This window comes from Ambystoma mexicanum, chromosome 6q, assembly GCF_040938575.1.
Source record: "Ambystoma mexicanum isolate Mex_15411 chromosome 6q, UKY_AmexF1_1, whole genome shotgun sequence".
Taxonomy (NCBI): Eukaryota; Metazoa; Chordata; class Amphibia; order Caudata; family Ambystomatidae; genus Ambystoma; species Ambystoma mexicanum.
Genome location: NC_090937.1, coordinates 61095969 through 61123264, shown reverse-complemented (window position 1 = coordinate 61123264; position 27296 = coordinate 61095969). Strand labels below are relative to the sequence as shown.

Genomic DNA, 27296 nt, shown 5'->3' with positions numbered 1-27296 from the left:
ACACCACCTATGACATCTCCTCAGAACCTCTACTCTAGCCTAGTCCGCTCTCCTTTCCAATTCCTTCTCGTTACTGATGTTGCCCTCCTGTTCTCCTTAATTCACAAAGAACTAGACTAGCTCTCTTTCTACCCCTCTTAACTGCTCCCCAACTTCCCTTTTCTTCTCCTCTATTCCACTTTCAACCACCATCTTAATGTTCTTCTGTAATTCACTGGTCTCCTCCTTCACTCCTCTATGGTATTCTCACCACCTCTATTCTACTCCTTGGCTGCTTTGTCCCCTTCTCCTTGCAAGTTCTCCTTCCCCTCCACTCCACTCCACTCCCTTGTGCCAGTCACCTCCTTCCCCACCTCTCCAGTTCTCTCCTTTACTCCAGTTGCTCTTCGCTGATCTGACATGTACTATGTCACTCTCCTCGTCTCCAGCTACCAACTCTCACACCTTGCCTGATTATTTTCCCCCTTTAAATACCTTATAAGTTCCACCCACGTACACAGTAATGAGCAATGTTTGAGATCAGTTGAATGTTTGTTGTAAACAACCTTTGTCACTGGCTAGCTCACTCAAAAACTAAAAACACCAGCTACACGGATGTGTGCTGTATTGGTCTGCAGCTCACCGCCAACTTGGTTTCATTCACGGATTGACTGCACCAGAGCTCTTGTTCTTGGGTGTCGCATGCGTGTTCAGCTCTTTGAACCATGCTGTGGAGATTAACAGGCTTAGCATACAAAGATATTACGTGTTGGTTCCAATAGTCCACCTTGGATATCGATTACTAGTTTCCCCAGGTTTAGCAGGGATTACCCAAGGGCTGGGGCCTTTCCCCAGGCTGACAAAAGGGTCCTCAGAGCATGAAGAGTATTATGGCACAGAATATTTCGGATGGTCTGGGGAGTGTGGTGGACGGTTCCTAGTTGGGGGCCCAATCTGTCATTTAGCTAGGCAGACTTCACAGAGTGGGTGGCTAGGCCCCATCGTCTCCACAGCTCAATCACCAAGCTTGATGTACAGGATATCGTCACATGGCTCAACAAAGGCTCCCAAGAACATTTTCGAGTACTAGCAAGCCACTACGATCACCATTTCCCCAGGCCCCAGATTTAGTCAGATGGCTATTTGAAAAATAGATCTATAGGATAACACCAATAGAGGGCAAGACTCCTTCGATGCATGCGTTAAAACGTGTGGCTGCCTGGAAACAGATTTGGCATATTTTATAACAGATATTTTGAATCATTGCCCCATTTTAGCATTTTCAGGCCTAAAGTGGAATCATTTTTTGATAATCAAAAATTGTAACACATTGTATGGAACAAGTTACTTACCTGTAACTGTTGTTCTCCAGCATGGGTCTGGCATGGATTCACATGCTCATGAATATTCCCCGTCGTCAGGCTGGGAATCCTCGGTAAAGAAAAAACCAGTATCAGTTTCGTTTCTGATCTGTCTTTCGTAGTAGTAACCAATCACTGGTCTCTGCGTCATACTGACCACAGCCAATGACTGCCCTCTACCTAAGCACCGCCTCTGGCAGCCATCTTCAGATTTGGAAGCACGTTAAGTGGCAGTATGACCAAGTGAAGAGCCGCAGAGGGGTAGGCGGGAGGGTTCGCATGTGAATCCATGCCAGACCCATGCTGGAGAACAACAGTTACAGGTAAGTAACTTGTTCCTTCTCCAGCATGGGGTCTGGCATGGATTCACATGCTCATGAATAAAGAATACATAGCATTACACACATGCACAACCACGGGAGGTGGCAAAGGCTCAACATTAAGCATTACATCAAACTCAACATTAAGCATCTTACCTCCTCACCAGGCTCACCTCAGGCGAACAGGTTGCGCAGCACTGCTTGGCCGACCCTGGACTCCTCCCTGGAATCCCGATCGACGCAGTAGAATTTCGTGAAGGTGTGCGTCGACCTCCACGTAGCAGCCCTGCATATGTCCAGCAGGGGCACACCAGAAAGGAACGCTGTGGTAGCTGCGATCGCTCTGGTGGAATGGGCTCTCGGACGGCCAGGCAGCGGTCGGTTTGCCAACCGATGACAGTACATGATACAGCCGGAGAGCCATCTGGAAATGGAAGCCTTCGAGAGAGCCTTCCCCTGATTGACAGGTCCAAAGTTCACAAAGAGTTGTGACGTCTTCCGAAAACACTTCGTGCGGTCCACGTAGAACTTCAGCGCTCTAGCCACATCCAGCGAGTGCAAAGTCCTCTCAGCCGGCGACAAAGGCGACGGGAAGAACACAGGCAACACCAAGGGTTCGTTGAGATGGAAGTCCGACGGTACCTTGGGCATGAAGGAGGGGTGCGTCCTGAGCACTACCCTCGTGTCGTGAAAAGTCAAGTACGGGGCCTTGCAGGAAAGGGCCTGGATCTCTCCCACCCGTCGTGCGGAGGTGATGGCCACAAGAAACGCTGTTTTCCACGACAGAAACTTCAACGGGGCCGAGTGCAGAGGCTCGAACGGAGGTCCCATGAGCTTGGTCAGCACCACGTTGAGCTCCCACGCCGGGGCCGGTGCCTTCACCGGCGGGAACGATCTGAACAGTCCCTTCATGAACTCTTTCACCAGACGATGAGACCACAGGGACGACCGGCCCGTGGTTCTGGTGTATCGGGAGATCGCAGCAAGATGAATTTTGATGGACGCGTGTGCCAGTCCAGCTTTGGCCAGCGTCAGCAGGTACGGCAGTACCTGGGGAGCCGTAATCCGTAGAGGGTTAATCTTCTGTGCGTGGCACCAGACAGAAAACCTCTTCCATTTGTGTCCGTAGCATTTAAGAGTCGAGGACGCCCTGGCCTTTGCAAGAACCTCTCTGCAGTCGGCCGGTATGTCGTATCCTCCAAACTCTAGCGCTGCAGGAGCCAGGCCTGCAAGTTCAGCGATTTCGGGTCGTGGTGGAGGATGGCGCCTCCTTCCCTGGAGAGCAGATCCGCGTCCACCGGCAGCTTGATTGGCGGGGACGCTGACAAGTCCAGAAGGTCCGGGAACCATATCTGCCTCGGCCACGCAGGTGCGACGAGGATCATCCTGCACCGTGACCTCTTGAGCTGGTTGACGAGCCGGATTAGCAGTGGCAAAGGAGGGAACGCGTAGAGGAACAGGCCCTCCCAGGGGAACGAGAAAGCATCGCCCATGCTCCTTGCCTGGGGAAACCTGCTGGCGAACCTCCGGCACTTGGAGTTCGTCGCCGTCGCGAACAGGTCGATCTGGGGTGTGCCCCACCGTCGGAAGAGGCGATCCACTAGATCCTGCCGTAGTTCCCACTCGTGGCACGAGCGCAGCTCCCTGCTGAGTGAGTCGGCGATGGTGTTTTGTATCCCTGCCAGATGAAACGGCACCAGAAACATCCCTTGGGCGACTGCCCAATGCCACAGGTCCTGCGCCTCCCTGGACAGTGCTGGGGACCTGGTTCCGCCCTGTTTCCTGATGTAAAACAGGGACGGAAGGAAGGACCTGAGGGCCCAAAACACTGCACGGAGCTCCAGGACGTTGATATGTAGGGATTTCTCCGTCGGGAGCCAAAGGCCTCTTGCGTGCAGATTTTCGGTGTGCGGTCCCCACCCTTCCAGGGAGGCATCCGTGGTCACTGTCTCCTGGTGGGCTGGGGTCTGGAAGTCCATGCCCGCCGTCAGATGCGCGCGGGTGCCCCACCACCGGATCGCTCGTCGGAAACTCTCGTCGAGTGTGATCCTTTCCTCGAAGCTGCCCGTCGTTTGGATCCAGCGCGCGTCCAGGAACTCCTGCAACGGGCGCATCCAGAGCCTGCACATGGGAATGAGGTAGATGCAGGAAGACATCATTCCGAGGAGGGACTTGATGGACCTCACCTTGGCCGCGTCGGCCACCAACATCCGCTGCACCTTGCCCAGGATGGTCCTGGTCCTCTCCTCCGACTGGGAGGCCAGAAGGGAACTGTGTTGAGCCTCGCTCCCAGAAACAGAGCGCGCGGGTACCAGGTGGGATTTGGCGTAGTTCACGGAGAATCCCAAGTCCGTGAGAAGTTGGACGGTCCTTGCCGTGTGAACCGCGCCGAGCTCCCTCGTCTTGGCTCGGATGAGCCAGTCGTCCAGGTAGGGGTAGACGTGGATCCCTTCGCGGCGCAGCTGCGCCGCCACCGGTGCGAGGCACTTGGTGAACACCCTGGGTGCCGACCGTAGTCCGAAGGGGAGGGCTTTGAACTGGTAATGACGCCCTTGGACCACAAACCTGAGGAATTTTCGGTGCCCCTTTAGGATGGGAAAATGGAAGTAGGCATCCTCTAAATCCAACGACGACAGGAAGTCTCCTTCCTCCAGCTGACCCAGGACGTGCTGGAGGGTGACCATCCGGAACTTTTGCGCCTTGATGAACTTGTTCAGACGTCGCAGGTCCAGGATGGGGCGCCATCCCCCCGTCTTCTTCTTCACGAGGAAGTATCTCGAGTAAACTCCGGAGCCCCGAAGCCTCTTTGGGACGAGTTCGATGGCGCCCTTCCTGAGCATCGCCTTTACCTCCAGGAGAAGTTGAGGGACGTGAAGTTCTTTCCTGGCCACGGGGGGGGACGCGCGGACACCTTCTTTGAAACTCGAGCGCGTGGCCCCGGGCCAAGGCGTCTAGCACCCAACGGTCGGTGGAGATGGACTCCCACACGCTGACGAAGCTCGCCAGCCGGCCTCCCACCGGGGTGCTTCGGTGGGGGCCCGACCCCACGGCCGGTTCAATCCTGCTTCGACGAGGCTTTGCCGCCTTGACCTCCTTGGCGACGACGGCGGGGTCCGCCAGACTTGCCTCGTCCTCTGTAGGCCTCCTGAGACGACGAGCGGGCCGCTTGACGGTAGGTGGAGAAACCGCTGCCGGAACCTTTGGAGGCGCCCTTGCCTCCGCTGCTCCGAAAGGGCGTCCGTCGTTGTTGCAGAACTCCAAGGGCCCGGGCCGTCTCGGTGTCCGCTTTAATGGCCTGAAGGGAATCGTCCACTGTTTTCCCAAACAGGTTGTTCCCATCGAAGGGCATGTCCAGGACTCTGGTCTGAACGTCTTGACGGAAGTCCGTAGCCTTGAGCCATCCACGCCGCCTAAGGCAAACGCCGTTGCCCAACTGGCGGAACCCAGTGTCGGCGATGTCCGTCGCAACGGTAATGGCGTGGTCCGAAGCCACCTCACCTTCCTGCAGGATCTCCAGGTCCTCTGCCCTCTTGTCGTCCGGCAAGAAGTCCAGCAGGGGAGCCAGTTTGTACCAGAGCTCCCTGTCGTAGCGGGCCACGATAGCCAAGGCGTTGGCCGCTTTAATCGTCGTCGCTGCAGACGAGATGACTCTGCGTCCCATAGCGTCCAATTTCTTTCCCTCGCCGTCCGGTGGGGAAGTCGATGTGGAGGCCGCACCCCCCCCGCTTTCTTCCTGGCCGCCGCGGAGACAACGGAGTCCGGGGTAGGCTGCGCCCGGAGGCACAGGGGGGCCGTGTCCGGGACCCGGTACTTCTTCTCGTACCGGTCTCTTCTAGCTGGCGTCGTGGAAGGGTTCTTGAGGAGGGTGAGGCCCTCATCCCAAATGTCGTCCAATAGAGGCACTGCGAGGACCGTCTTCCTCTTGGCCTCGCGCCGCTGATAAAGGAAACCTTCCTTCTTCTCCTCAGGGCAGAGTTGGAAAAGCTCGGATGCCCTGGTGATCATGGAGTGGAACGATCCAATCTCGTCGGGCGGAGAAGCCCTGGTGGGAGGCGACGACGGTACATCCTCGTCGTATACCTCGTCGTCCGTACCCGTCGCTGCTGTGTCAGTCCCCGTATCATCCCCTCGGGTGGACGGGGAGGAGGGCTGGAAGGGACGCGACGGCTGAAAAGGAGGTGGAGGGTGGATCCTTCTTTTCTTGGTAGGGGGAACACCAGAAGGTCCCGGTTCTGGGTCCCCCGACGGGAGAGGTTCCGTCGGCAACGGTAGTCTCGTCCTTATCTCTGAGCATAAGGACTGTATAGCCAACAAAATGGCCGCCGAGTTGTCTCGCGGCGCTGGCAGAGGGGAATCCGACGGGCGATCAGGGGCCCCGTCGGTACCGTCGACGATGTCGTCGTCACCTGCGTCGGGATCCATCCCGACGGGCCGGTCTTCTTCCACGCCGAGGCCGTGGCTTAAGACCTCGACCAGCTCCTCCTCCGAGGTTGAGGCCGAATCTACGACGACGCCCTGCCCCCCTTTTTTCTTCCCCACGGGGGATTTCACGGGGGTCCTATCGATGGGCACAAAAGAGGACTCCCTCCGAGGTGGCAGGGAGACTCTGAGCCCCGAGGTCGCCACCGCTGGTGTAGCCTCCACAGGCTGAGCCAGGGCCGCCGCGACAGTTTCGATAGAGGGCTTAGCCGGATGGATTAAGGCCTTCACCACCTTAGGTGCGCTCACCGCCTTATCCTTGAGTGGGGGGGGGACACTGCCTCGCTCCCCCTCCGCCTTCGAGCTCGACCGGGGCCTCTCCAGGAGCTTCGCCGGGTGCTCGGCCTTCCTCTTACCCGACGCAGAGCGTTGGCTCGTGGTTGATGGCGCCGGGGAGGGTGCGCCCTGCCTGGCGCCCGTAGAGCCCGACCGTTCGGCGCTCCCGGTGCCAGCGGACTCGCGGTGCTTGGCCTTATGTTGGACCCCCCGTCAAAGGTCTTAGAAGACCGCTCGGATTTCTTCCTCTTCTTCTCGCCGGACGGGCTCTTCCCTTCTAGCCAGTTGGCGAGACGTTGATGGCGGTCCTTCATGGTCCGATCCGACATGTTGCTGCAAAACGCACAGTCCTTCTCCACGTGCGTCTTGTCCTCATGTAGGCAGTAAAGACAAAAAGAGTGTTCGTCCTCCTTGAAGACGTTCTGCAGCTGGCATCCAGGGCAGACCCTGAACAGCTTTCCGAGCGTCGAGCTTCCCTTCTCCTGGGCCATGACCGGGCCTGAGAAACTTCTGGAGTCCTCCAAAAGCGTAGCTCGACGAAATCTTCACCCTTGAGGGGCGCAGACGAATCCGACACGGGTCCCCGTTGATCGGATGGAGAGTCGGTGGAGCTTGAGGCTCTTTTGACCGAAAAAAACGAAGTTTTTGAGAAAAAACGTGAAAAAAATAGCACTAACGCTCGAGAGCAATAGCACGAGGATCCCAACACATGAACGTGCGGTAAAAATCTGAAGATGGCTGCCAGAGGCGGTGCTTAGGTAGAGGGCAGTCATTGGCTGTGGTCAGTATGACGCAGAGACCAGTGATTGGTTACTACTACGAAAGACAGATCAGAAACGAAACTGATACTGGTTTTTTCTTTACCGAGGATTCCCAGCCTGACGACGGGGAATATTCATGAGCATGTGAATCCATGCCAGACCCCATGCTGGAGAATCATAAATATTAAGCATGATATATCGTTTGTCCATGTAATAGGTGTAGCTTGATATCACGGTTTGTAAACAATTGACAATTCCAGTAACAACAACATGGTCTGCCTGAAGCAACAATGGGAGACAACACTCACCCATACATGGAGTTTAGTGGTGGCCTGAAGCAATCTTGTATTTACACTAGAATAAAATCAATGAAAAGCAAAGGTCTCTGCTTTCCTTCCCTCTATGATGGGAAGAAGAGGGCTTGTTCGCTTTGAAAACCTAATGGTTATCAATCCAAGTATCCCGGCCATGCATACCGGCCATCACCAGAAGGTCCTCCAAAGGAAGATCAGTGGACTCCATGAAAAGTGGATAGCAAAGACATACATGCCATGTTAATTCTACATTTTCATTCTACAACAGATTTGTTAATCATTAGGTGGAGATAAATTACTTGCTCTGCTGTCCCTAAACCATTATGAAAGCTGTTTTGAAATAAATGAGCTGGCCATCAAGTCCAATGCTAGATTGCATACAATACTGCCAAACGGTTTAGAGATCACCTTGATGGACAATGGGAACTTGTATTGTTTTTCCTCCCTGCTTGCTAGCGTTCTCCCAAATTGAGTTAAATAAGATCAAGATCAATGGAAGCCAAAAAGGACAAATAAAAAAAAGGCAAGTGCCTTTACCCAGAGATCTTATTTGCGATCCAAGAATCTTTGTCAAGGTGGAATGAATACAAACTAACCATTCACATGTCTTTCTCACTAAAGTACTGATCGAGACAATCTCCCTTTTCCCATCCTGCTCCAAAGGATTCCCATTATAGAGCTTTGAAAAAGGAGTTTTCCATTTATTTGGATTTATAAAAAAGGCATACATAGCTGTGTGGCTACAAATTGAGCCTTATTGGTACTACTTTTCAGAAGAGCTGGTGATCGTGAGTCACCACCACCATTTCTAGTTCATCCAATTCTTCAAATTGGAGTTTTTTCAGTCCCATTTCCATTAATGCAGATGTATAGTTCTATTTATACAGACCAAGTCACACCTATTTGTTTATGGCAACTAAGATCTTCTTTGCCATCCTGCATTTTGATAAATCCCCCTAGGTTCTAACGGATCCCACTCCAGCTCCCTTCCAGAGTACATGTTCAATGGGGTTAAAACTTAAATAATAATCTGTGTTTCTATATAATGCTTCATGGCACATGCCTGTCGCTTCTAAGCACTGTATATATAGGCTTTCCAATTAGCAAAGGTAACAGTACAAAATCAACCTCGTATGGATAAAGGGATGACTAAGCCCTGCATCAGGAATCTAACAAAGTAAAGGGTGGCACCATGGCAGAAGTAATTTCCTAACCTGTCAACGATCCACATGGACTGGTCACAAGGGTTGCAGTACCTTTATCTACAGGAAATCTCTCTTCTAGATATATTACTAGATGTACTATTACACATTATCAATCCCACAAACAAAACACTTCCTATCACTGATCACAGTGCCTACATCATGCTAATAAAAGGGGTGGGGGGGAAAGGTGAGGGAAATAGGTTCGTTATACATAATATAAGCCTTTCTTTACATCTAGTGATCTACAAGTCAATTATCCCCCCCTACACCTAGACTATCCCTCAGTCTTTAATAAGGTTGACAGTAATCCATTATGCTGCGAGATATAATTGCAACATTGCCTGGACGATTTAGTCCCCGCATTCACTGCTTCCAGCCCTTTGTATTAACATGGTAAGCCTTTCATTCCACATCCGATCTTCTATCAGTCAGGCTTGGAAATGGACACAACGTTCATCTTCAGATTCTACCACTGTCCTCTCTGCAAGCTCTTCCCCAAGTATCAGGGTGAAGCCCTCACAGATAATTCCAGAGCTACACTTGACAGTTCGATTAGCCCCTATTTTTAATCATCATCATCAAACTTTATTTCGGCTCAAAGCCATAAAAGTTCACATCACAATTTATACATCACTATATAAATCCAAAGCAGACAGACATACGTAAATCACAGGAATCAAAAAAATCTCAGGAACCACAGACATATTGGGCTAATACTGGGGTAGCTCCTTCAGGTGATATCTTGATACCCACTAATGACCGTGGGCCGCCAAAAACCCTCTTGCCTCAAACCCAGGGGGGCAGCATTTGCTCCCATCGGGACTGACCCAGAAGGTGAAATAACACAGACAGAGGGGCTCATTACAACAGTACTATTTGACAGGGGGTTACGTTGCCATCTCCAAATGGATAGGTTCCTGGCTATTTTGGGATTTCTGTCATCCTGATGGAGTCAGCCTCATCCTCCCCAGTCTCCGGTATCCTTGTACAGTCCACAAGGTGGTCCATAGTTACAAAAAGGCACCCCCTTATCAGGTGTAAACATTTGTTTCAAAGTCCTTTGTTTTGTTTGTTTCGTCTGGGGGCGTTTTGGCACCCCATGCCAAAATATTGAGTTACGGCGGGGGGTGGAGGGGGACAGGGGCACAATAGGTTTATCGAAAGAGTTGGGCAGTTCTTCGGCCCACCCCCTAGTAGCATTCCTTTGCATCTTAATCACCCCAGGGTTTTTGCCAACCTGCGATCCACATGTCAGCTTTGTTTCATTTGGAACAGTTGCGTTAATGGGGAGTGGTCCTGTCCTATCTAGACACCATCTTGCCCCCTTGTTTGACTCAGGAAGGGTGGAGCAAGTGCCATGGGCAAGTGATCCTCCTGAACTAGGTGCATCTTACCTGGGCAGGGACCCGTTTTCACCCCCCAAATTGACCAGCGAGTTGGCCGGTTCTGCTTTTTTTACTGACTATTGCGATAAAGGACAGGAGGAGGCTTGTCAGCTTTATGAGTTCGGGCAGCACCAGGCATGACAACTTTCCCTCCCCTCCAAGGTCCCCTCTCTTTGGCCACGAGAGTGGTGCTGGGCACTTTGGAGTTAGGGGCTGAACAGGGGAGAGATTCTAGCAGATCTGCATTAGTTTCCACCCATACACAGACGGGCACCCTGTAGCCTCGCTGCCCACACAGTGGCGAAGGGAGGAGTTGTTGGCTAGACATGTCCTCATTACTCACAGTTAAGGATTGCTTGGCCTCCTGGGGAGATACCTGGACCAAGGTACGGAGGCCCTCCTGCCCCTTCATCAAGGAAAGGGGGGCAGTGGGGGTCCCCTTCTGCACAGGGCCAGGGGAACCATGTGACTGTTTGGAAGCCACCATGTACCCAGATGTTGGACCAGGTGGGCCTGCTGATCCGATTGGTGCTAGGGGGGCGGGGGGTGTTAATCCTGGAGCAGCCGTCACTGGACAAGATGATGCCAGATCAAATGCCTAGAGTTTTAGCCCCAGAGTATCAGCAAAGGCAGTTTCAGCGCCTATCCCCTCTCCTTGGAGAAAACTGTTAAAGGTGTTGGGAGTACCCAGGAATTGTATCGCAGAGATTAGTAAATGTTTGTTCCCAAAGGTGTCAGCAATACCCAATCCGGGATGGGGGTAGGGTCAGCGCCACCTAGGTAAATCAAGACAGTCGGGTTGGATTTTCTGGTTGTTTAAGCTTTAGGGGCAGAATTTCCCTTTTGGGCCCTAGACCTGGACCCAAACACAGGGAGGATAATGTGTGACTCCACAGAAGCTTGGGCCAGGGCCAGTTCCGAGATCTCAGGCAGGATATATATAGATAGTGCTGTGAAGAAAGAGGTAAGAAGCAAAAAAAAAAAAAAATTAATAACTGAAGAGTAACATGGCCACGTTTCCCAGGATTTACAAAGCCAATGTCAATAATGGTGTCCATAAGTGTGTAAGTGAATAGTTCAAAAAAAGAAAATTGGCAGATTTGAGAACAGATTTCAGCTGTTGTGTTACCTGCTTAGAGTCCACTGGCCTTGAAGTCCCACCCTGAGAAAGCCAGAGTTTAAAAAAACCCAGAAACGGGAACAGCTATTCAGACCTTAGCTGGAGGCATCCCCCCCCCCCCGACAACAGGGAGGGTTGTTTCAGTCAGCAGGCAGCAATTCCCCGCAGGCGGCAAACAGCCCTACAGGATGCAAACACTCCGCGTTCTTGCCCCCCTGCGGGCTTCATCCTCACGGGTAAGCCGTGGAGTTTTGTTGGCTTCACGGCTGGTAGGAGGGGTCTGCAGCAATAATGGCGGCAACACCGAGGAGGGGCTCCAGGACACCCCACGCCCTTGTCGCCCCGATTTTTAATGTAAGAGAAGATGTGTCTTTGTTTGTTTTGTGGTGTTTGTTGATTGACCGCTTGCCATAACATTACATCCTGAGGATTGTTTAGGAATACTGTGGTAATGAGCTACTGGATAGATGGAAATTCTGTGCGAGGGTGGATGATAAATATCCAAGCGTTAATATAGAAACATCCCTAAACTCAGGGGGTCATGCACATCCTAACACTAATACAGATATTGCCAAAAATACACCACAATCCCCTCTTACGTTCTATGTGCCGGGTCCTACTGAGTTACATCTTTGTGCCATATGAAGATTCCTGCAGATATAAAGTGGTCTAGGCACTTAGTGCTAAAACAAACCAGGGAATTATTCAATAAAGTAGGCGCTATTCAATATTCTCTTTTAAAGAAGGTACTTGGTCAAAATTGCTACTACTGGAAAAGCTTTGTATGGAAGGTAGAGGGTAGGAATATGTGATCTATGTCATGATATGAAGAAGATACCCCATGCCTGATCTGGAGGTTGTGCATGTGAGCCTGGATAGCAGGCAGTATTCTCCTTGTGCATATCAGAGGCATTGCTGGGGGAGCTGAGGAAGCTATAGCCCCGGGTCTTTTGGTTGTAGCCCAAGAATGAAGCTCAGGGGTTACAATCAAAAGGCTAGCTAGATGCGAGTCCTGACATTAGCGTAACCCCAGATTTTTTCCAGACCTAGCAACACCCCTGATGCATATTAACTGAAGGAACTCTCGAACCATTGTATTAGGTATAGTTACTTTAGGATCAGATACAGAGCTCTGTGGCACCTTATCAGGCAGACAGGCAAGTCTTCTCAAAAGGTACATTTAATTAAGTGAAAATAGGCAAGTAGGCACCTATAGTATTGAGACATTTTCCTGTAAAACTCAAGACTTGGACACTTTCTTTTCAAGTTGAAAAATTCTTTTTGACATACTTCTAAGGGCCTCATTTAGACTTCCTCATTTAACTTTGCTGCATGCGGTAACTTGAAGACAATAGTTAGGGTGCTAAATTTTAATGAACGTGTCACACAGTTCTTATACTCGACACGGCTTCCTTTATTGGTCTTCTCAGCAGCAATTCCTTAACTAACTGTGGACTCAATATCCAGTCTCGGTCAGATGTGACGAGCTTACTACGCTGACCTTGTCATGTGGGGATAGGAACACCTCTCAGCCTGGGGTGAGAGGCCCAACCAGGAGGAATCCATAGCCAGTTCTAGTTCTATTACGGGAAGGGAGACAGAGACCCAGCTAGCCTTCGCGAGCGGCATACACACAATGCATTGGGAGGCAAAGCAACAGGGGCAGAAGCTAAAGCTCCTATGTGGCCATCGCCAAAGCCAGGCAGCGCACTCCAGCCTCAGCACACCAGCGTGCCTCCCTATGACCACTAGGGACATGCAACAACCCTTCAACCAAGGACTGGACTTAACTTAAGGACGGCCAGACTCACCTCACCTTCCTAAAAGGAACTGCGACACTGTACATAGGCCATTGTCCATCTACAGTTAAAGGTGGCTGGGCTGAGGCACTATATAAAGATACTGTTGTATGTAACACATCCAGGGTGGGGAAGACGGGGACAGATTGGCCAAAGACAACATACCAACCAGAGGATAGAAAACGGGGTTCATCTTCACCAAACTTGACATAGTACTTCTGTTTCCTCCCACCGCTACCTTACAAGGTCTTCCTCCAACTTGATATGCCTCCCTAGTCGCCCTGCCTTAAGTGTGAAGTCGAATAGGTTTTCTCCAACTGCAATTTAACGTTTGGCAGAATCTATCCATACTCTTTCAGATAAACATTTAAATTCCTGCTGCACTGCAGGGCTTCTCAATTAGTAAGTCACACTAGAATGAGGATATCCCAAACTAATGAACCACTCAAAAGTAAAAAATAAAAAGCTTTACGCCTCCCCCACTCACACTGAATACATCAATATTCAGTCTCTGCCTGCTAAATTCATGGATAGGCAATTCTAAACTAATCCCATTACTTCATGTAGCCCCACCATAACTGTGAAAGCGTTTAATCCGTTTAAAGGTGTGCTGGAGGTTTTACAGGATCAAAGTCCTCCAGTGTTAAAGGGTAAAATGTTATTCTAAGCATTGCTGAATTTTGCATATTTTCAATGCTCCAGTTTAAGCATTCGGTCTGCGACTCAGTTCCTTCCCAATTCCTCCCCGTGGTTTACCCTTAAGCCTCGTCTCCAGTACAGGTTAGGTATGTTACATGTATATGCTCCTTCTCCCAAATATAACCGAGAACCTTCCTTACTTTTAGTACTGCAACTAACAGATCAAGAATATCTATTGCTTTTCAATACAGATGTGACATCTTAATTGCACCCTTAGCGTAACCAGTCTTCCGGATTTTAATCTGGTACCAAAAATGTTAGACCCTTTACCTGGAACAAACTAGGACAAATAACCTACTCTATTCTGCAGCACACTCATGAAGCTCTTTGACAGAAAATAAATATGCCTTTGCAGATCGGTCCAGTGCTGGTCAACAACAACAGTTTAGCGCCGAAGCGCCAAGCAATTCCCCTCTGAACAAGTATTCCATCAACACCCCCAAAATCGTGTGTTTCAGCCTAGTAAGGCCTCACCATTGCGGCACAGGTGAAGTGCACGGCCTGTAGGCAGGGAGAGCAAGGAATCCTCACCTGGACTACTTGAATTTTAAAGTAATTTGGCCTTTTTCAGTCTGAGAATCTCATAAGGGGCGGTTTGAAAAATGTTGAAACGCTTTGGTTTTCAACCCAACTTGGACGGTGTAATCCAGACTGGGATCGCCCCTTGTTCAGAGTATATAAAACATGCTGCACTCAGACACACCTTACAACTGATGACCAATTAAGCACAAGCACATGTCTGGAGTTTCTAGTGGTATTCTTTCAGAAGGGAAGTGTCTGCCATTTTGGTGTTCGACTGTCCCAGGGGGTGTACCAGATGGATATATGCATATTGACATTTCTCCAATGGTAAGGTACAGTGCGCAGCATCTCATAACAAGCCATTTTACCTTGTTCTTTGAGGGCACTCTCACACGGATTATAAAGTGCAGCCATATGAAATCTCTTGCATTATTGTGGATTCACCCAGTATAAGGTTTGGCACTAGATAGGTTTGCAATTTCTGTATGTAAGGTTTTCGCAACGGTACATAAATGCCTCGATACGGCTGGGATTTTCAGTTTGGAATCAGGATTCCCAAATCGTTAAAAATCCTTTGGCGAGCCACCCACTTCACATTGTGAAGCTGTACATTAACGCCATATAAAAAAATCTGAGTTATTATTTTTCAACTTTTAACCAGGTTCTCCACCCATCCTCAGATCATTTTTCTCGATTATTCATAATAAATCCTCCATCAATGGTGGCCTGAGGGCAGGGGTCAGCAACCTTTGGTGCTGCAGTTGCATTGGACTACAACTCAAATGGCCTTAAAACAGCCTACTCCATGGTCAGGAATCATGGGCGTTGTAGTCCAACACATCAGGAGAGCCCCAAGCTGCAAACAGATAATGTCACCACTCCAAACAAAACATACATTAACGCAGTCAGTTATGCACGTTTAAACATTAAAAAAAAGTGTTGGCCTTAAGCATGGTGCAATATTATCTGGCTTTATTTATGTGAACTGGCTGAAAATCTGCAGGCACTCACTTCTTCACTTCCTCAGTCGCTTCCATTAGTCGACGACATGTGGCCAGCAGCAGTGCCACTGTAAGTTCAGCTGTGGCATCGGTCAACACATCTGGTGTGTAGCCCACTCGAATCCCACTGCAAGGTAAAACGTATTAAAACTTTTTTTTTTTTTAAACACAAACTGTTCACTAGAGTGACCTTTATCCACAGCGCACACAAAGCACTACAGATTTACTTTCAAATGAGTATTCTGTGTGGCTGAATAATCAGTCCAACATTCAAAATGATCAATATGAGAACAACAACTAAGGAAATGACAGCTGCTAAAGGAGTCCACCATTATTATATGAATGACTGTGTTCGATACCACTCAACTTCTCCTGCAAATCATCTGAAACATTCACCAATAGCCTGGGACCATGGGCATAGAACCTTGATTCTTAGCCTTTCAGAACGACATCCAACAAACCTACTGCACTTTATTCTGTATCAACCATCATTCCCACATCTCCACAAAATGGAAGCCAAAGTTATCCAAGAAACACTTAGCGCGACCCTGGTCTGTGTGCTCATAGGCGTTCTGTACATATACGAACGTAACAGAAAACTGTTTCATACATAGCTCTTCACATTTGTACTAGAGCCACATCATTTGGGTCGCTTTCAGGAAATTCACATTTTTAATTAAGTGAGATCACACACACAATACAGATATTAAAAGTGACCTTAAGGTTTTCTGGCCTGACAAAGGCACAGCAGAGACTTGCCTTTGTATGGTCACAAACTCCTTGAAAAATGGTAGTATTCTCGTTGTGCAAGGTTGCGGCACACAATGTATTAGAATATTACTAACATTATTTTCTAAACAGGACAAAGAGAAAACTATTCAGTCTTACACACGGAAAGAACATTTAATCTTAGTTACTAGGACGTTAATCCATTGCTAGCTCAAAGTAGAGAATGTGGGCTCGCTCGTGTTTTTTTTTTTTAACCAGATATACATTTAAACTATTGCATTTCTTGGTAGTTGTGATGGCTGTAGTTATTCACATCATGCGTGTGGGTTGGGATACTTGTGATAGTCCATACAAGTAATCTCCAGGAACAGTAAAAGGGAAGAAAAAAGGCAAACCTTCCTAGGCTTATTCTTTAACCTAGAAGCCATAGAGCATTTCAGTAATAGGTTTAATAATGGATGTGCCAGATTATTTTCTCTGCAGATATACCATGGAAATTATTTTATGAAAATCAATACAGCTGCAAAGTGCAAAATACAGCATTTTGTGAGATGCATGTGTTGGCAGCAATCTGCCATACACTGACATGCCAGCCAGGTCACCTCAGTACAACAGAACCATTATTCCTGATTTTACTATAGTATCTTGGAATATTGCATGGGTAACAAGCAAAATGGCAGATCGGGATTGGCTTTCTTTTTTAGAACTTTTATACGTTTCGAGGAGACCTGGTCATCTGAATGCCTTCATAAAGCAGTATTTATTAGCTTCTTCATTCCAGCAAATCAGGGTTCTAAAGGCCGACCCAGTGGCGGACGCTTAGCATGGATTGACAGTACGCTGAACACTAACATTAAAATGGTTGAGACCATGATCAACGATCTGATGTACCTCAAGATTTGTTTCCGCACTGGCAATGTGCTTCTGCGGTTTAATACTGATGTAACCCCACACAGGTGATGTACCTCAAGATTTGTTTCCCCACTGGCAATCTGCTACTGCGGTTTAATACTGATGTAACCCCACACAAGTCTGCAAACACTCTACTGATTTTTAATAGACTAATGAATTATTCAATCTGAAGCACCAAATAACACAATAGAGGATTGTGTTAGGTGATTGAACACACAATTCGAGTAATCGAACTGTGGAGCAAGACGACTTTTGGAGATTCCCAGATTTAGAGTGCCCTTTACCAAACAAGCTTACAACTACATTGCAATGCACCTTGGGTCTGCAAAGTTGTAATGGACGGCTAGCCAGTAACTTTCCAGCTGTACAAACCTTCAGCAACATCTCGCAAGCTAGCCATATTGAATATATTCTCCTTGAGGTGATTAGTGTATAGGGAGACCCCAGACAGTGATACCCTGGCTAGAAAGCGACCACAACCATGTCTGTCTAACACTTGCAAAACAGAACCACAATGCCGTAACAGCTGATGAAGAGCATACTGCCACTGACGTGTCCCTTGCGAAGAACTGGAGACAAATTAAATGGGCAAACTTATAGTATAAATGTATAGCTCCCTGGAAATCTTGCCAGTCCGAGGTTTGCCACCCTCATGAAAGTGTTGATATATTTACCTTAGGAGCATATTACTGCATACAATGTCCCCTATAGTTACAAAACCACTGAAGTTGATCAAAAACCAAACTAGACATCAGAGTTCTGGATGGGGATCTGCAAAACTTGCCCTTCTGACGGAAGTAAAAACCACTAAAGACCACAATCACAGATCTTTTGCAGCAAATAAAAAGTTGATCCCAACTAAAAAGAAGGTGGCTGAACTTGAAGAGGGAATCCCTAAAATGTGCGCCAGGTATAAAGACCCAGCATTTTTGGCATATCATTTCTGATCTGCTACCCAACAATTCAATTGCTACCCATAAAATTGAATCATTCATCACAAATGAAAGATGGTTCAAGCATTTCAGTAACCTGTACAAATCGGATACAACCCCCGTAAACAACATTTGTGGCCCACACACACACACACTATCACAGGATTTGAAGTAAAAAGGCACTAAATTGACAAACAAAAGGCAATGCCCCCGTGCCTGATAAAAGCAAACTTTGGGTTTGCAGACTAGTACCTCTGTAATCCCCTTATTCCTGCAAACAAGACAGAAATCCATTAGGTTTGAAGCCCAGTGTATACTGGCTACTTTTACACAAATCCCATAACCCAACGCACTACAAAGAAATGCTTTGCGACATCATTTTCTGGGGAGACAAATTATGGAACTTGAATAGGCACGTTTCTAATCCATTGGACACAAGTCTTACACATGTATGTATATATATATTCGAAAATTGTACTCGGAAGCAAATCGACACAGTGAGCCAATCTAGATTTTAGGACTACATCATATTCATAACTAACCCAGGTCCGGAACGTTAGTTGAATAAAAACTATACAAGTTTTAACCAAATATTATACAGGAAATTTCAACAAAATGTTTTCCTGATGGCTTAGTATACCCACAGATGGTTGCATCACCCGGCAACATGTTGCGCCTTCTGCCAGCCCTACAAATAAGAGGTGTATCAGCTACTTTTACTTCCTAAAAATAGGCAAATACTGCCAAAATTTAAAAATAGGGAGTACAAATACTAAATAGGAAACAAGACATGTAGGACCTTGTGCCTCTGCTTTCACTGACACAGCTATATGTATTTGTTTGGACCAATAGTGCATGTATATTTTTTGATGTGTATGAATAACTATGTGCAAATAAATAATTATTACAAAAACATTTCCGTGTCCAAGTTATAACTTTTTTACTCACTTCCAAAGTATTTCCATTGGGAATTGAACTTGCCTTTTTACTCCCTAAAAATCATTTTACTCCCAACTTCAAAAAATAGGGAGTAAAATACCAGTATTGTAACTTTATAGTAGTGCACACACCATCTTACAATGCAGTGGGAAGGACTGTTCTTTATATATTGCCATGAACAGGGGTCAAAAACCTCAAGTTAAAATAGAATTTTGTTCACATCACTTACTCACAAAAATCTCACAAGACGATATATGTGGCTGTGTAATTCACATACGATTATCAGTTTATGCGGTCTCAATAAACTGAATATGTATTTGTAAACGTCCTCTATATACCTTTTCCATGGAGTGGTTGCATAGGGATGTGCCCCTCGAAAACTCAATAGTAACACATGGTTGAGTGTTACCCATCCCTGCAATCTGTTGCATCGGGAAACCTCATGATTTAAGTATTAGAAAACCTACTTACTACATTAAGATTAGCACGGCTAAAAGGTCTGTCAACCAACCACCCCAAGTTCTCACAAACAAGTGCAGTGGGGATACTTTTGTATAACGCTAGTCTTTTAAACTTGGGATTTGGTCTTTGTGGAAAGACATGACCCATCAATTGTTAAAAATCAATGATCCTGTAGGTCGTTGTTCCGATTCGCTTATCGCTTGATGTGCTTTGTACTCTGAAGTAAACTGCACTGAGAATGGGCGAGTGTGACTGGCTGACATACCCCAGAGCAGACATTGGGGGTTGGGGGGGCAAGAGTTGGAGCTGCATCCTCAGACCTACTGTGCTCTCTCCCCACCTGTTGCCTCACACTGGCATGGTGCGGTTCATTTCTGTGCAAATGGTTGAGCACTGGTCATTCTACGACCACATTGAGGTTTCACTGATTTCAGGCAACTGCCTCACTTGTGAAGGTGCTGAATTCCAGGAAAAGGGGTGGGGTGTCCAAATGTAGCCAGTAATGTCTGTGGGGTCCTAACAGGTAACTATGCAAAATATGGTGCAGATTGGTGAAACAGTGTTAAATTGTATAAGGAACAGCGCTTCGCCAAGCCACACCCACCCACACCCACACACACACACTTTTATAAATATAGATAGATGGCAAGCCACACAGAGGTTATCTTTGCAGTCTCAAGCTATCTGGTAAAGGCCTGGCGAATTAGGATAAAATCAAATAGGTCATGATCTGCTGGATGTTCATTTTTAAAAGCATGTACATTTGACTTTATTTGATACTTTTATATTCGTTTTTATAGTATTTATCTGCAGCAATAAATGTACAAAATTATTTTTATGAGCTTTGATGATTTGCATAGAATTTGACGATGTATATATCTTGGGTAGTTCCTGGAATTAAGTATTTCCGACTATGAAATGCTTTAGGTTGTGTTTTATTAACTTCCTAAACTTGTACAAGAGTGTGGGTGGGGAAATTGGGGTGGTCAGAGGGGTGGGTCACAATGCCAGCTCATTATCACATATACTGCAACTATTCAACTCCAGAGCATCAATGTCAGATGGCACAACTGAAAGGGAGGTAAGATCACACCAACTACAAAGCTCCCCTCAGGTGGAGAACAAAGTCAAGTCTATAGGGACTTGTAAGGTTGTACAATGACATTAAAACAACAGATTAATGTCTATCCATGAATCCGGCTCTTCTGAAACTCACAGGAAGAGTCATGAAATCATTCCTGTGGGACGCATTAAAGACCCTGCACAAGCATTGGTCAAAGAGATTACTCTGGCAAACTCTCTGCTCAACTACTCCACCTGTAAGTTCGAGGAGCCAAACAACCAACCAGAAGAGCCTCACGCCATCATACATGAATTTATCGACTTACAAGGTTTGGTGGTAAAATGGAGATTTCAGGAAATTGAGTCCCCTAAACTGTTAAGGGGGGGGGAATGTCAAGAAGCAACAAAAGTGGCTAGGTGGCAACCCGGAGAAGACATCTCAAAATAATAAAGGCGTAAACGCTAAGCCTACGAAAGGCAAATCTAACAAGAGAAGCCGCAGGAAAGTTTATTGGGTCTACACAGAGAAGAGTCCGACAATGGTGATCCCTGGGCAGGAGAAGGATGCTGAAAGGACAGAAGGGCCCTACTAAAAAAGGGTACGTTCCATCAGGAATAAAATGAAAGAAGCCCCAAGGAAGGTCAAAGTTGCGACACTTCCTTTTGAAGGAAAGTATAGAACAAAATCTGGAGGCATGCGTATCTACATGGGAGGAGCACGAAATATCAGTGACCCTTGTTGAGGATTGTGAACAAGATCTAGGGGTCATGCAGGAAAGACCAAACAAGCAAAAGGATAGTTGTCAGAAAGGAGAGGTTTGTCCTTTTGCCAATATACTGACAATTTCAACCAAAGTGCAAATGCAGATTGGATCTTATTTAACTTCAAAAGATGTAGGCAATAAGAATTTCCAACAAACTCTGGCCATAGTCAAACATTTTTTAGAGATACTGGCGAACTGATCTTCAATAGATCAACCTTGTTGAAACTTCTGCCAGGGATTCCGGCCTGGAGAACAGTGGTTTCAGCAGATATTACATTTGTGGGCTCTTTCTCCCCATCACAAACGGATGTTGTAGCTGTTTATTTTAATACTAGAATTGTGGGAAGTCTAATTTTGAAGGAAGTTGACTCCCTGCAATCTGGGTTTTGATGTTTATCCTATACTACATGCAAGATAGATGTTTTATTGCAAAGTTTAAATACAATAAAGGACACCAAATTTGGGACCCCAAAAGGCTCATTTGCATCAAATGGCCGAAGGAGCGTTCACTGAGTGGGGTTTTGAACAAAGGGAGGGGAACACGAGGGATGATTGGAACTGGATAGCGGTCTCCCTACCTGAAAGGTGGGAGACGCTATTTGGCCATCTGAACCTTTAACCAGGAAAAAAACACTAATACTAAGCGGGAACTCTTGAGGCTGCATAAACTTTCTTACCAAAGATTTAAAGCCAATAGACATCGGGAAATAGAATATCCTGTTGCAGGAAGTGTGGTTGACGACCCCGCCAATATTTCAGGGCTACTCAACCTTCCTAAAGGAGGCCAAAAAGGGGATTGAAGAGAGGCCCTCAGGGGGCCCATTAATTTGTGTCATCCAAGAAAGACCAAGCAAAAAAACGATTCCATTCTGGCGATTAGTGGGAAAAAGATATTGTACCCAGATTAAACAAGTTAAAGAAAGCTATTTGAAGCCTTGAATGCTCTCCTTATCGACTGGAACAAGGATAGGAATTTGGAGGGTATAATCATTGCAGGAGATTTGAACCATCAATACCCAGATATGAGTGATTCTGATGTGAGTAAGGTTATTCCAATTGTAAATAAATGTGAATAGATAGGGTCTTGTTTGGGCACATTTTATGGACGATAGAACCTAATAAAAATTAAATGGCAATGTGAAGGGGAATATTCCACTGCAGCCAACATGGAAAAGGGAGAAGTGCAATTCAGTTATTGATTAGGTCTACATTTACAGGACCGGGTTCAAGAGAATAGTTTCAACAATAAAGAAACCGTCTAAAAAGGGACCATGCACGCATAGTAACAACTATGACAGTGCCGTTAAGAGTCATCCAGTAATACAACCACACTCCCAAATTTAAAAGTCTATTCACAAGGAAATCGTCTGGCTACAATTTACAGAACCAGTGTCGTAAAGCTAGACAGACTACAGAGTATCATCCATTGCAGACAGGACAGAGAGGCCTGGTATAGGTTCTATTCTGTTCATTACAACTGAACCCTGAAATGGCTCCTAACAGAGTGTCTAATGCACACAGCTTTGATGACAAAGTGGTAAGGAAGAAACGATTACTACGTAAAACAATACGATTAATTAAGAAAGACAAAGATTTGCCAGTGGACGAGCTCAAGGAAATAACATGGAAGGTTAAACGGAAATACAAGAACTGGATTAAGCACTGTAAGGTCCCCCTGAAGTTGAGATGGAGTAAATAAATTGGCAGTAATTGACTCAAAAAATACCAAAACATTCTGGGATTATGTAAATATCCTGGATGGGAACAGTAATTTATTACAAATCAAACACATTTCAGAAACTATGTGGGTGAAAAACGACAGAGCTATTTTTTCCATGGCACCTCATACCAAGATGGTATTTGTGGATGAGCACCTACCTTCTTGGAGAGGTTTGTTCACAATAAATGACATGGAAAGAAAGATTACTAAAAACAAAGAATCTGGGGCCATGTGCCACGACAGCCTTTGGAACACAATTATAATTAATTCAAAGTTATGGACCCATTGGCTTTCTTCTGTCTACTCACATTCTTCAAGAGAATGTACTTACGGAGACATGGCATAAAAGCTAGATAGTCCCCGTTTTTAAGAAGGGTGACCATAATATGCCTGGTAACTATTGCCTCAAGCAAAATGTTTACTGATCCTAGATGACTTGGTAAGGTGAGGAAAACATGCTATCAATTTAACAAATGGGGTTTAGAAAAAACATGGGCACTCAAATGGTCTGATATTAAAATTCCTCAAAGTTGAAACTCTTAAGGGCAAGAGTTAAATCCTACATGTAGACCTCTTGGATCTCCATACAGCTTTCGACAGAGTGGATGACCACAGATTGTGGAGAATGAAGATCCCAGGGGAAGGGGTGGGAGGTGATTACTAAAAATAACTCAGTGCGCATCAGCATTAACTCAGGGGGCACTGTGAGAAACCTGAAGGTGTCTCACCCGCTGGGCCCTGGATATCTGTCATCCAGGTGGCCAGGACACGGCCATCGCTATTGGATCCAATTCCTGGGTGTGGACCTGTGGGAGAGGATCACCTGGCTGAGGGGTCTTCGGGGAGTGGAAGTGGGACAACCGACAGATGAGACGTGGTACCCCCTTCCTTGTAACACCTTTTCTCCTTCCTACCCTGTAGGATACTTAGAAGCTCTACCCATGTCCACTTTTCCGACACAAACACTTTCTTACACCGTAACAGACGAATACCAGAGCAGTTTACCTTACATGTCCCAATCCACGGGTCAGGCAGAGTCAGGCAAATGACAATAACCATAGACATCGGACGGCCCTTTACCTTCCCCAAAGGGATACAAGCGGAGAAAGAGAGCACACTTCGAGCAAGGCTGAACGCACGAGGAAGCAGCAAAAGCAAACCGGCGGTTCAAATGGAGGAGAAAGGTGGCGAGACCTGGAGGGACGACTAAGAAGGATCTGCTCTTGCCATTTTCAACTTAGACCTGCAAAGCCTCTAAAAAAGAAATTACAAGACCGGGAAATCTAGCTGACGTGTGGAGTGACCGATGTCAACGATGCACAGGGGACCTGCATTGATAACACAGGCAGTGAGGCATGCTGGCTACCGTAGTACCAACCTCGACTCCAGAAGCAAGCCAAGCCAGCTGACTCAGCGCAATCGGTGAGTCGGAGAAGGCCAATAGCAAATTGAACTCTGTTGATTCCAAGGTTGCAAGTGGCAGCATTAGATGAATGCAAGAACTGGAGAACAAAGAACATGTGTGTTTCAGCTTCTGAAAAAGCCCAAAGAAAGGCCAGCTGCAGAGTCGTCAGGTGCAAGGAGTGCTCATTCGAAGGATGCTCGCTAACCCCTTCTGTGTTGAACCTACACGACTATATGGCCCTAGGAAAAGGGTGGCGTGAGGTGTCGGAGTGGTCTTACAAGCGTCACGTGAAATCCCTTGTACACTCGAAAGTCTGACCCATTGCCAGAAGAAAGCTAGGGAATGGGAGACCCCATTTTCTGAAGAGAACGTTTTGTGAACTGTGGCAAGTGTGAACCCGACACTGGGATGCCGAAAGAAAGCTAGGGGAAGGGAACTCTGCTTTCTGATCTGATGAGTAAATCATGAATTGTGTTAAAGATGGCTATGTGAACCTGACGGAGGGAGGCCAAAGAGAAAACTAAGACAAGTAAATCCTGTATCGTGATAAAGCAAAAGTGAACTGTGAAATTAGCAAATGTGAGCCATGTAGAGACATGCCTGTGAGTTGGGGTGAAGAGTAATACACTTGTGAACATTGCGTTGACAAGAGTGAACCTGGTCGAGGGTTGTCCGCAGTGGGAAGTTGTTTGAAAGGACATTTAAGGCTCTTGAATATTGCGAGCTGCATTGTGTGAAAGGATGTAGTGAACCAGACAGAGGGAGACCCAAGTTGCAAGAAGGATCCAAGCCCGGCGGAAGGAGGTCCAAGTGGTGAAGAGCAATCGCCAAAAGTGCAAGATTACTGTAGGAACTTTTGTTTGCTGTGTTGATCCAACAGGCCTTCTAAGGCAAGAGACTTTGTAGTAAAGAGACTTGGCCCCTGAAGGACCAGGTATCGTTGAACATGAATTGTAAACCTTGTGCTAGAGCGGAACAGGAGTGTGCTGTGCTCAGAGGTTAGGCCTTATCCCGTGCTAAACACGTGGGGAAGGGAGATCCAGCAATACCATCCTGACTTAACATTTTGTGAACACTTTTCTTTTCTGTTGAATATTATCCTACACTTTAGTGGTAGTGGTAAGGATTGACAATAGTTTTTTTAATTTTTTTTAATATAGGCCCTTTTTATTTGACAAGATGCCACTAGGACCGCCTTATTAATTGATGGTCATAGCTTGCACCCATCTTAGATTTAAGGTTTAGATTAGATCAGCTCACCCATTATAAAGTTCAATAAATACCCTTGAACTGTGATCACTTGTGCCTGTCTTTACTGTAGCCACCATGGGTTCCTTACAGTACACAGGAGAAATTATCACTAGAGTGGGTTTGCATCAAGACAGTGTACTAGCTCTTTGCCTCTAACCCCAGAAGGGGCAAATACAGCTAAAATACTTTGCTTTTGCAGACAATGTGGCAATCTTCAATCAGACTGCAATGTAGCCTCTCAAAAATGGTGGATTATTTTACTGTCAACATTTTAAAGATTATCCGTAAGAACAACAGCAAAACTGAGTTTGTGTAATACCAAGAGAAAGATTGGTGGAAGTTGGTACATACACAGTGATGAAATGGAGTTCCATACATCTATTGCATACTTAGGCTATACAATGAATAACACGCTGACCACCAAATCTACAAAAACAAGGAAATGAACATGTTTGGTGGCAGAGCTATAAAAAAAAAATCTAAATATTGCAGATATCCTCTTACACCACATACATTATTACAAACAAAAAATTATTCTGATGCTCTAATATGTACTTGAAATGCTGGATGCACCCAAGGAAAAAGATAGACCATATAGAGAAATTAAAATTTGGAAAAGAAGTCTAAACCTCTCAAATTGGGTTCCAATGGCAGCCATAAGGGTAGACCTTTGTGTTCAATCAATACATGGTCATGTCACATTAAGGAAACTCAGGATTTTACATACAATAATAAATCCTCCAGAATCACCACTTTATAAAGAGCTAGGAACAATGTTAAGAAATACGAGCTCTATACTACAATGAGTGTATGAATGCTACAACAGAACTAGGGGATAATAGGGAGCAGTTACTTTCAAAACCCCCAGAAAATCAAAAGGAAATTGAGAGAAGTTGATTGGATAAAACAGTGAGATAAACTGGTGCAATAAAGTTCCTTGAAGGAATATAGGAATAGCATTTGACGCAACAATACACTTTATGGTTATCTGGCATGGTCAGCTAGTCCTGTAAATCATCAGGTTTTTATGTGTTCCAGATTTAACCAATTATGTACCCTAGACATCTGGGGTGCAAGATGGGAATATACCCAGCAATTAACGGATCTGTCGCTTATGCAAGATCCCACGGATGATGGAAAATTGTAAACACCTGTGCCGTTTTTGTAAAGATACCACTAACATAAGCAATAAGTTCTTAAGCTGACCTTATACAGACTTACCGATCATATACTCCCTATGGCGCTGCCTTTTAAATCGATAACGACAGAGCACTTGCTTGGCAACTGTCCAGTTCATAAAAGCATGCTGCAAGTTACTGGGTGAACCTGGACTAAATTGACACTAGGTAGCGTTCTCGCTATATTCAAGCCTTGCTCATATATGCAAGAACAAGGTTGTTGAGATCACACAAAATACATGATTATTCTAGTACTGGTAGGTGTATTTTTCATTTAGGATTCTCCAGTCATCCTCTAGCTAGGAGTGACAAAGGAGGGTTCACTAACATTCAATTATGATCTGTTAGGTTATTGTGTGTTATTTAATCTTTTAAATATTGAATATGGTCAGAAGGGCTGGATGAATAGATTTTATGAATTTATGGAATAGTATTTGTGCACTTTGGCATGAACTGTAACAATGGTATGTACGCATTTCACGTATAAAGGAATAGTTAAACTAATATGCAAATAATAAATCTTTTTTTTTTTTTTACAGTTTTTTATATTCCGTTTCAGGTGAAGTAATTGACAAGCTGAAAAGGCTTTGTTCCTTATGAAGGAGTTCAGGTTGTTCTTCCTTTCCCTGCATTGATCATCAACCAGGGGGCATGGTTATGTGTGGAAGGGGGCTGTACTGAGGCTTCTGCATTAATATGGTTGATCCCGAATTTTAACCAC

General features: G+C 46.2%; 1 protein-coding gene across 1 annotated transcript in view; it reads right to left on the bottom strand.

Moving 5' to 3' along the window:
* Positions 1–27296, bottom strand: part of GRHPR (glyoxylate and hydroxypyruvate reductase) — a 315324-nt gene that overhangs the window by 200811 nt on the left and 87217 nt on the right. The window contains exon 4 of the mRNA XM_069630480.1: positions 15232–15348. Coding sequence (XP_069486581.1) covers positions 15232–15348 — 117 coding nt within the window. The remainder of the gene's footprint in view (positions 1–15231; positions 15349–27296) is intronic.